Below are 10,944 nucleotides of genomic sequence, written 5' to 3' on the forward strand. Positions count from 1 at the left end.
AAAAACAAAAGTGAAAATAGTATGCTCCAATCTGCATTCAGATTCCATTGTTCTTTTTTCTGAATGTGGAAAGCATTTTCTATCATGAGACTTTTGGCATTGTCTTAGATCCCTATATTGCTGAGAAGAGTTAAGTCTCTCACAGTTGATCATCACACAATGTTGTTGATACAATCATCATCACACAATGTTTTGTACAATGTTCTTCAGTTCTGCTCATTTTACTCAGCATTAGTTCATGTAAGTCATTCCAGGTTTTTCTGAAATTCATCTGCTTCTTTCTTACATCACAATAATCTTAATTACATTCATATACCACAACATGTTTAGCCATTCCCCAAAGGATGGGCATCCCCTCCATTTCCAATTCTTTGCCACCACAAAAAGAGCAGCTATAAATATTTTGAACATGTGGGTCCTTTTCCTTTTTATGATCCCTTTGAGATGTAGCAGTAGTAGTGTTATTGCTGAATCAAAGATATCCATATAGTTTTTTGAGCATGGTTCCATATTGCTTTCCAGAATGGTTGAATCCATTCCTAGTTCCACCAACAGTGCATTAGTATTCCAATTTTCCAACATCTTCTCCAACATTTATCATTTTCCTTTTTTATTATATTAGCCAATTGAATAGGTGTGAGATGGTACCGCAGGGTAATTTAATTTGCATTTTTCTAATCAGCAGTGATTGAGAACATTTTTTTTTCATATGGCTGTAGATAGCTTGAATTTCTTCATCTGAAAACTACCTGTTCATAGCCTTTGACCATTTGTCAATTGAGGAACGACTTGTATTCTTATATATTTGATTCATTTAAACATGTTAATAAATAACATGTGCACTCAGCAGGCACTGTCAGAGCCCCTAGTATTTAGAAAATTAAGAACTAAATCGCTATTTGTTCAGTGCCTGGGGGTGGGGACTCTCAAAACTCTCCACTCCCTTTTTCTGCTCCTCTGCTCACATTCTGACGCTGGTCTTTACACATGTGTGTCCCTGGGGAAATATCCCTCTGCCTCGATTTCCTCATCAGCGCAGAGAGAGGGCTGGAGTAGCTGCCTCAGCAGTCCTCTCCAATTCAATATCTAGGTTCAAATGATAACTGGCTTTTATGCACAAGATTAGACACATTGTACATAGGTTTATATTGAACATAGGCTGCCATGGCCAAAGGACTCTTCCCCAAAAGGCCAATCTACTGAGAATGAGCTTCTCTATACTTAGTGACAGAAGCCCTTCCAAATTAGAGGAACCCTGCAGCACCACCATCCCAATGGCATAGCATTGGGGGCTTCTGGGTAACCTAGATGTCTTCATGAATCACCAGAGCCATGCATTGTGATCACAATGACACATCCTTCAGCTTCATTGAGGTTATATCCTCTTGGAAGTTTTCTGTTGTCTCCATCAAGGCAGTTTCAGAGATGAGTGCAGGTGATTAAAAAGGGGTCCACCGAGAGCCAGACTCTAGAAGGCCAGCTCTTAGAACCAAACACCTTGAAGTCTTAACAATCTGAGTGTGCACATCCCATCATGAAATTTTAGAGCCCCAGAACCCCAGAACCCTGAATGAAAGAGATCCTGGAATTTCTTCACTGGGTGTTTTCTCAGGCTGTCCCCCATGCCTGGAAGGTTCTCCCTCCTTCTCTTCACCTCTTGGCTTCCTTTCAGTTCCTGCCAATGTTTCTCTCACAAGAAGCCCTTCCTGATTCCCCTTAACTCTTCTGCCTTCCCTCTGCTGATTATTTCTCCAGATTATTCTGTCTATATCTTGTTTTCACACAGTTTGTAAGATGTCTCATCCTTTGGACTATAATCTCCTTGAGGGCAAAGATTGTCTTCTGCTTTTCCTTCTATGCACAATGTTTAGCACAGTGTCTGCCATAAAACAGGCACTAAATGAATGCTTATTGCCTGACTCTGGGGGGGGGGGAGGGGAGGAATTCTGTGTCCTCTTCATCTGTTTCCTGAGGGAGCAGGGGAGGGAAGGAGAAGGTAAGAGTCCCCAGTGGAATTCAGGCTCAGGATACACCAAGGAATTCTTCCTTCTGTGATTCTCTCCCTCCAGGTGGAGACCCCACTGTATATGAAAATACTGCTTTCCCAAGAGCCTCAGCTCTGCCTGCACAGGTAGGGACAGAAGGTCTCCTTCAATCACTTACAGAGCTTTAGGATGTTCATCAGGGAGTGGGAAGGGGTCCCCTTGAGCAGATCTGGAGATTCTTCCTGGCCTTTAGCCTTAAGTAATTGATGTGCCTGAGAGATTTCAGGATCACTGGGGAACCCTGATGACATGGAGAGTGTCTGAAGGAAGATCAGCACTCTCTAGCATTGTGGAAGGACTGGTTTGGTGATTGTCTGGAGAAGAGAAGACTTTGGAAGGGATGTGTTGGGAGGTGGGAACCTGAGAACTATCTCTGGAAGATGGACGTGGGGAGAAGAGATAACATTTACCCTCCGTGTCCCCACAGGGAATAATAGGGAGCAAGGAACAAAATTTGTAGATAAAATGAGTAAAGAGGTAAAGTGAGGCTTGATGTCAGGAAATCTTCCCAGTAATGAGATGCCAAGTGTTCACTGCCCACAACCCCCAGCTCTCCTCTCAAATATGAGAATACTCTAGTTCAAGACATCATCAATTCACCCCTAGATTATTTCAACAGTTTATGCATTGGTTTCCCAAGCTCCCGGGTCTCCCCTCTCTATACACCTGACAAACATATATATGTACCTAAGGCACAGGTTTAACCAAGTCCTTTCCTGAATTAAGAAGGCTCAATGGCTCCCTATTGCCAGGAAAAGAAACTATACCAAACCCCTTGTTTGTTTGTTTAGGTGCAGTTGCAGATTTCATTGGTGTGGGAGAGTCCCATTCTCAACATTGACAGGCGGCCTATAGCCTTAGAGTTCTGCTGGCCATTGAAAACTTAAGGCACTTGCCCAGCTTCTTATGGCCAGTTTGTGTCAGAGGCCATACCTGAAGTCTGCTCCTTTTGATTTCAAGGCCAAATATTTACCAACTACCCCATGTTCCTTGGATGTCTCTTAGGACAGTGTTTCCAGGTGTATTATTGTCCTTACTGAAGTCAAAGGTTCAGCCTAATTGGCCCCTCTATTGCTGCAAGGAAACTACCTTCCACCTGCCCTTCCTGGGTCTCTGCTCAGGCTCTGTCCCAGGCCTGGAAGGGGCTCCCTCCTCACCTCCGTCTCATGGAATCCGGAGCCTCCTGCCTAGTTTAGTTCTAGTGCCAGTCCCAAAAGCAGCCTTCCCAGCTCCTTTCTGTTGCCTGAGCCCTCCCTCTGGTCACCCTTCTGTGTATATTTGGTATTTGTCTATTAATGGCTTCTGCACAATAGAGTGTTAGCTCAGTGACTGCAAAACTATCTCACTGTAAATCCCATGAATGATGCAATGAAGGGAAAAATCATTCATGCAATGACATATTCCTATTCAGAACCTATTCAATGTTTACTATGTGACAAGCACTCTGCTGGATGAAGAATTTACTAACACATGGAAAAGTGCTCATTGTGCACAACAACATTATGATTAAAGTGAAGGAAATTCCACATGTGTAGAAATGGTGGCCTGACAGGGACATCTTACTTTAGGAAATTAGAAGGATGGCAAATGGATGAGAAGTCAAGCCAAACTAATTATGGGTCCAAAACTGGAAAGCAGGAGGGAAGGGAGGGTTAGGGTGGGGGTAACCAGGTTGGGAGTTCCAGGAGTGAAAGGGCAAAGTCCTGGTGAGCTGGTTTTGTGGATCAATCTTGGCAGCTGTTAAGGAGCATTCTGGGAAGGAAGTGACTCCTGGCTAGAACCAAGTGCTTGGGTGTTGGCCATCTTATGAGGCAATCACCACTCAGGATAAGGAGGTTATTTATAGCAGAAATTACAGGCAGGGGGTAGCTAGGTGGCGCAGTGGATAAAGCACTGACCCTGGATTCAGGAGTTCCTGAGCTCAAATCCGGCCTCAGACTCTTGACACTTACTAGCTGTGTGACCTTGGGCAAGTCACTTAAGCCCCATTGCCCTGCAAAAAAACAACAATAACAACAAAAAAAACAAGCAAACAAACAAACAAACAAAAAAAAGAAATTACAGGCAGGAAAAAAATAAGTCTTTCCCGGATTTATGGAACAATGTCTGGCACATAGTAGGCACTAAGTACTTGGTGAATGGATGCAAGTGAAATGGGCTACCTGGGACATGAAGTCCTGTCCCACACTGGGAGTCTCCAAGAAAGGCTGGGTGACCACTTGTCATATGAGTTATAGAGGACATTGGTGTTAGGGTCAGGGTCAGACTAGATGGTCTCTGAGGTTCCTGCTAATTCAGGAACTCCATGACTATGAGATCCCTAAGGCCCTTTCTGATTGTCACATGTCACAGGCTCCTTCTAGATCAAGCATTCTCTGTCCTAAGTTCTTTTCTAATTCTGACTTTAGGAGGCATTTACTAGCTGTTGTTTCCATCTCCACAGGGCCTGGGCTCCTCCTCTGCTTCTCCTGAAGTTCTGTATGATAGTCCCTATCAGGTATGTGCACATGGGGGGAGGGGGGGCAGCACAGCAAGCCTCACTCAGGTACCAAGACAAAGGTTGAGGAGAAACTTTTTACTGCTGATTAGACAGGAAACAGGAAAAGGACAAGGATGGAGGGAAACAGAGACAGGGTTTGGAGAGGAAGAGTCTTCCTTGTCTCAACCTCTATTCTGGGATGCCAATAACACCTCTTCTATCTATCCCCAGAAATTGGACATCACTAGAGTGGCTATTTATGACAAGATCCCTCCCTGGAAGAACCCTAAAGCCTAAGGAAGAAGAGAGAGTCCCTAAGGATGTAGGGACAACCTTCTGTTTCTCTTCATTAAGGCGGGTTCAGAGGCATCTCAGAGGAACAGCTGAAACATCTGAGTAATGGGAAAAAACAACAGGATTAGAGAGAAAGAAGCCAGATTTGGGGAGAGGGAAGACTTCCAGGGACAGGGGAATACCCAGACCTCCCAGAGAAGACTGAGAAGATGAAAGAAGCCATAGTCTGATGTGCCTGAGTTGCTTAGAAGCCAAGGAACTCTATGGGTTGGGTTTGGGTACATATTCTAGGGTACAAGTGCTTCAGTATTTTGAATGTCTACGTATTTTATTGTCTTCCTTATCACCTTTATCCATGTAAAAGTCCTTCTGGAAACTTCCATGTTTATTCCAACTGAACTAAGATGTAGATGATCCATCCTATCCATATGGTCCTAAGATGATGATATTCTCTGAGTCAGAGTCCATGGTCTTTCCTCCTGAGTTTCCATGGAAGCAAGGATCTTTGGCTCTGGGAAACATGAACCCAAATATGAATCATCAGGGTCCACAAGAAGCAGAGGTGGTTGATGGCAGTAGAAACCCCAACAGTGTATGAAGAAACCAGTCCCAGATAGCCAATTGCAGCCACAGGGAGTATGACTGCTCATGGCAGAAAGAAATTCCAACAATGGGCTCTCATGACAATGACCCTTGGAGCCCAATAGTGAGACCTACTCAGAGAAAAAGGATTTCCAGGTTCAGGATCTTGGTGGCACCCCTTAGTGTCAAGGATCCTCAACACAGGCAGATAACAACCACTTTATTTAAAGTTTGTGCCCACTCCTTCCAGGGTAGCTATATTTATGTGAGAATGCACCACATTTCTTCGTTTTTAGAGAAGATTTGTATCAATTGTTCTTAGTATTCCTTCTCAGTAAATGCTTTTGCTAACAATTATTGTCTTTCTGTCTGGTTGCTAATTGGGAACACAGTGGTAGGAGCTCATGAGAAACAGTTCTAGAATCCCTTACGCTTTGCCCCCAAGAGAGAATAGTCATCAGCTGTCTTCTGAGCACCCAAATCATAATTGGGAGGAGGACTTGGGTGAGATGCTACATTATCAGAAGAGTTTCCCAAAGGGGTTAAAGACAGAAAGACGGGAGCCATGAACACCTGAATGTTTGTAGCAGCAGTTGTTGTCACAAAGAACTGGAAAAAACTAGTCACTCATCCAATAGAACATGGAATAATCATGATGTATGAAGATCACAGAATTTTGTTGTGTTATAAGAAATGTGAATTTGATGGACCCAGAGGATTATGGAGGTAATTATATGAACTGATGAAAAGTGAAGAGAACAAAACAGGGAGACCAATGCATAGAGTGGTCACAAGAATAACACAGGTAAAGATGTCCAGAAAGCTTCAGAACTTGGGCCATCGAGGGGACAATTATAACTTCAAGTGGTTGTTGAGGAAATGCATCTCCCATCCTTTGGCCAGAGGAGTAATGGGCATATCCCTTAGGAAATGGACTTCAGCTTCCCAGGGAGATCAGAGGATATATAGGTATACAGGCTTACCCTCACAGAGCAGAGGGAAGATGAGAGACAGGGGCTCATCATAAATTCATCCTTAATGGGCAACGGAAGGTACAGCACTGCATTTGGACCCAGAAGACCGACATTTCAATCCCAGCTTTTCAATTTACTTCCTGTGTGACCCTGTGCAGGTCACTAGTGTCTTTGATCCTCTTTCTTCCTCTGTCAAATGGGGTGGTAGGACCAGCTCATCTCTGTTGTGGTTGTTGCTCAGTTGTGTCCAAATCTTTGTGACCCCATAGACCACATGGAACCACAACAGGGTTTTCTGTCCTCCACTATCTCCTAAGGTCTTCCATGACACTATCCATCCATTTCATTCTCTGACAGGGATGTCAGGGACAGCCTTAGTCTGTTCCCCAGCAGGGACACCTCCAGGGGCTGCCCTTGGGCTCTGGACAGGGAAGACACAGATCAGGAGGGGAAGGCAGAGATTCCTGGCAAGGACAGAGGTGGTCACACACAGTGGGCAGCACAGACTGTTGGAGAGCCCCACAGAAGCTCCCCACATTGGGGGCAGCCCCTGGAAGGGGATCCAGATCACAGGTGAGAGAGACACCAGCTCAGATGGAGACCAGGGGAGTTGAGGGGGCTGGGGAATGCTGACCCAGACAAAGATGAGTGAATCAGGGCAAGGACCAGGAGGAAAGAGACCAGTCCTAAGGGGTCTTTCACAGACACAGGGGCCCTGGCCAAGGGTGTTTGTCCTGAGCCAGGGGCAGAAGGAAAGTAGCAGCTCAGGGCTATCAGTCCCCATCCCTGAGACTCAGGGCAAAGTCTAGCCTTGGAACTGAGTAATCTCTGAAGAATTTAAGGGAATCTTTATAGTCAGAGGAGACCTGGGTGTGTATCCCAGCTCTGATGGTTACTAGCTGTGGGACCTTGGACTGCTCATTTACCCCTATTAGCTAGTGTTTTCCTTGAATGCCACTTTCCATCCAGGGCTGTTTGGGTATCTAAATTCTGTCGGCCTTTAAATGCACCAATGCCCTCTCTTGGTTTGGAGCAGATCTGGGTTCAAATTCTGCCTCTGTCATTTTCTATTTAATAATGGTCATGCCTATTACCTTATGTGGGCCTCAATTTCCTCATCTACAAATTGAGGTGTTTGAATCAGAGATCTCTAAGCTTCTGTCCACATATAAAATCTGATTGCAATCTTCAACCATGCCATGTTACTGATTCATGTCTCCCTTCAGTGTCTTGCCTTCCACACTGGCAGGTTCTTTCTGAATCAAGTCCATGGAAAGAGCTTAAAATATGTCACAGACCAAACTCTCAGATCCTCTGGAGAGACTGGGACTAACAGATTGATGCACAAGTACATGAATCCCCTTCAAACATACCCTACTGAGCCTCCAGCAGATCTTGGGGCAGGCTTTCAAGCCCCCACCCTTAGCTTGGGCACAGGTCAGTGACCTGGACCTGTCAGGAGGTCAGGCGTATCCTGCTGACCTCTGCCTCCTTTCTTCCCTTTCAGCCTCCATCTTCAGCTGCTAGATCTGTGTAGGGTGATCACTTCACTGTTGTGTCAAGTCCTCCTTAGGGGACAGTGGGCACCAGCATCACCTTAGACATCTCCAGGTTCTTAGAGCAGGCTCTTGGCTACAATTGGTACAGAAAGTCAGTAGCTTTGTCCAACCTCATCACTCTCTGCCATGTTCCTTCTGGAGTGCAGATACCCAGCAGATATCAAGGAGAAGGTACTCTCCAAGGGGTCCCTTCTTATCCCTGACCTCAGTCTCTCTGACACTGTTCTCTACCTTGTACAAAAGGATTCCAGAGGCTTGATAGCTGCAGTAAGCATGAGGACAATTAGCAGTATATGCTAAGGGCTGCCCTTCCCAAGGGCCATGCAGTCACTCCAAGACTCTCCTTCTGACTGGGCTGAGAGCCCTCCCCTAAGCTCCTTACCCAGGGAGCAGGGACAATGCAGAACCACACAACTGGCAGCACCAGGAAGTGTCCAGGGGGATTAGCCCCAGGGAATATCTGGAGGACCAGGTGAAGCAGGGCAAAGGTAGGTTGACAAGAGCAGCTCTGCCTCACATGTGATCAGGCATCCTGGGCAATCCTGAATTTGTCCCTAAGGCCTACATCCCAATAAGAGGGTTAGCTGAGCTCAGAGTCCCTTAGAGGATCCTAATTATTAATGAAAATGTTATGGGGTTGGGAATTTGTGACTATTAAAGTTTAAACTGGCCAGCTAAGCCAAAGGACAGACACACCTTGAGAAGCAAGAGTGATAAGCCCATTAGGCATGGCTGCTGCCTGAGTGGTGCCAAGGGGAAAGAGACAGCTCCAGAAATCAGAACCACCATCCCTCACCTGACTTCTCCCAACCCACCCCCAATAGGGGCTCAGGTGATCATCCCATCTACCATCCATAAAAGCTATGGCCTTTCTCCCGTTGGAGGAAATAGGTATCTCAGAGCATCATGTCTGTGGAACCCTCTCCCCTCAAGTGAACTTTTTGACTTCCCTCTTAGTCAACTTTCTCTGGCGCCTAAATAAAAGATTGTTTTATTCTAATTGGATTTGTGTGTGTGAGGTTGTAATTCTCTAAAGAAGAATCCCTAAGGACCCCCAACCACAAGTTTCCTTGTGACAAAAGGAAGTGGGAGGGCACGCGGGACAAAGAAGTATGTTGGGGGGGGGGTCACCTGGACACTGATTCATTTTCTCTTATATTGTCCAGACCTCTGAGGCAGGCAGCCTGTTCCTGAAGTTCACCTGCCTAAGATACTTAGATACTAAGATACTTAAAAGTGCAGCTAGGTGGTGCAGGGGATAGAGCACCGGCCCTGGAGTCAGGAGTACCTGAGTTCAAATATGGCCTCAGACACTTAATGCTTACTAGCTGTGTGACCCTGGGCAAGTCACTTAACCCCAATTGCCTCACTAAAAAAAAAAGGGCATGAGGCAGGGGCAGCTAGGTGGCACAGTGGATAGAGCACAGGCCCTGAAGTCAGGAGGACCTGAGGTCAAATTCAGCTTCAGACACTTGACACTTACTAGCTATGTGACCCTGAGCAAGTCACTTAACCCTCATTGCCCCACTTAAAAAAAAGGCAGGAGGCAGGAGGTGCCTTGTTGGGAAAGGGGACAGTCACGGACACTCCCTTTCCAGCTGGACCCAGCAGAGCTCAAATTCAGACTATCCACTGCCCAAGGGCAGACCCAGAATACCTAGTAACAAAGAGAGCCAAGCCAAGCCAAGAGCCTGTCCAGAAAGAGAGAGCTTGTGGCCTCTTCCAAGAGTTTTTATCCTCTATCAATAGAGGCAGGTCATTATATATTGATCAAAGGTAATCGGTTAGCATCATTCAATTCCATTCATTGACATGATGTGAAAGTGGTCTAAATTAAAATGAACTCTACAGATGACATCAGGGACAAGAATACAAAAGATACTCACTGAAGTTACTCAAGGCAAAGTCCATTACCTAGACGGGATTTGATCCCATCAGTACTTCACTGACCTGGAAATCTACATCAGTGGAGGGATTTTCCACAGTAAGGAAGTGATGAATCCATGAAGTATTGAAGCTAAATCAGATTAGGTTTTTTGGCTGCCTTATCATGAAATACTGACTCATGCTTACCTTATCATTCAAGGAACAACAAGCATTTCTTTTTTATAATAAAAGCATTTTCTTATTTTGCAGTTACATGTAAAGATAGTTTTCAACATTTATTTTCTTAAAATTTTTAGTTCCAAACTTTTCTCCCTCCCCCCTTCCCAAAACAGAAAGCAATCTGATATAGGTTATATATGTACAATCACATTAAACATATGTCTGTATTAGTCACATTATGAAAGAAGAAACAGAACACAAGGCGAAAACCTCAAAAAAGAAAAAAAAAAGCCAAAAATAGAAACAGTATGGTTCAATCTGCAGTCAGAATCCACAGTTCTTTTTTTTGAATGTGGAGAACATTTTCTATCATGAGTTCTTTGGAACTATCTTGGATCATTGAACTGCTGAGCAGAGGCAAGGCTATCACACCTGATTATCACATAATGTTACTGTTACTCTGTACAGTGTTCTCCTGGTTCTGCTCGATTTACTCAGCATCCGTTCAACTTAAATCTTTCCAGGTTTTTCTGAAATCTGAACACATCATTTCTTACAGCACAATAGAATTCCTTTACATTTATATACCACAACTTGTTCAGTCATTCCCCAATTGATGGGCAACCTCCTGATTTACAATTCTTTGACACCAGAAAGAGCTGCTATAAATATTTTGTACATGTGTGTCCTTTAACCTTTTCTATGATCTGTCTGGCATACAGGCCTAGTTGTGGTATTACTGGATCAAAGGGTATGCACAGTCCCCTAGGCCTTTGGGAATAGTTCCAAATTGTTCTCCAGAATGGTTGGATCAGTTCACAACCCCACCAACAATGCATTAATGTTCCAATTTTTCCACAACATCTCCAACATTTATTATTTTAATTTTTTTAATGTTAGCCAAGATGATAAATGTGAGGTAGTACCTCAGAGTTGTTTTAATTGGCATTTCACTAATTAATAGT

At 44.5% G+C, this 10,944-nt stretch overlaps 1 protein-coding gene across 1 annotated transcript in view; it reads left to right on the plus strand.

Moving 5' to 3' along the window:
• The window catches only part of LOC122746853 (carcinoembryonic antigen-related cell adhesion molecule 5-like), a 28,103-nt gene extending 22,434 nt beyond the window's left edge, over positions 1–5,669 (plus strand). The window contains exons 9-11 of the mRNA XM_043992894.1: positions 2,070–2,131; positions 4,489–4,542; positions 4,756–5,669. Coding sequence (XP_043848829.1) covers positions 2,070–2,131; positions 4,489–4,542; positions 4,756–4,821 — 182 coding nt within the window. The 3' untranslated portion in view covers positions 4,822–5,669. The remainder of the gene's footprint in view (positions 1–2,069; positions 2,132–4,488; positions 4,543–4,755) is intronic.
• The last annotated feature ends 5,275 nt before the right edge of the window (positions 5,670–10,944 follow it).

Source organism: Dromiciops gliroides, chromosome 3 (genome assembly GCF_019393635.1).
Source record: "Dromiciops gliroides isolate mDroGli1 chromosome 3, mDroGli1.pri, whole genome shotgun sequence".
In the NCBI taxonomy this organism is placed as follows: domain Eukaryota; kingdom Metazoa; phylum Chordata; class Mammalia; order Microbiotheria; family Microbiotheriidae; genus Dromiciops; species Dromiciops gliroides.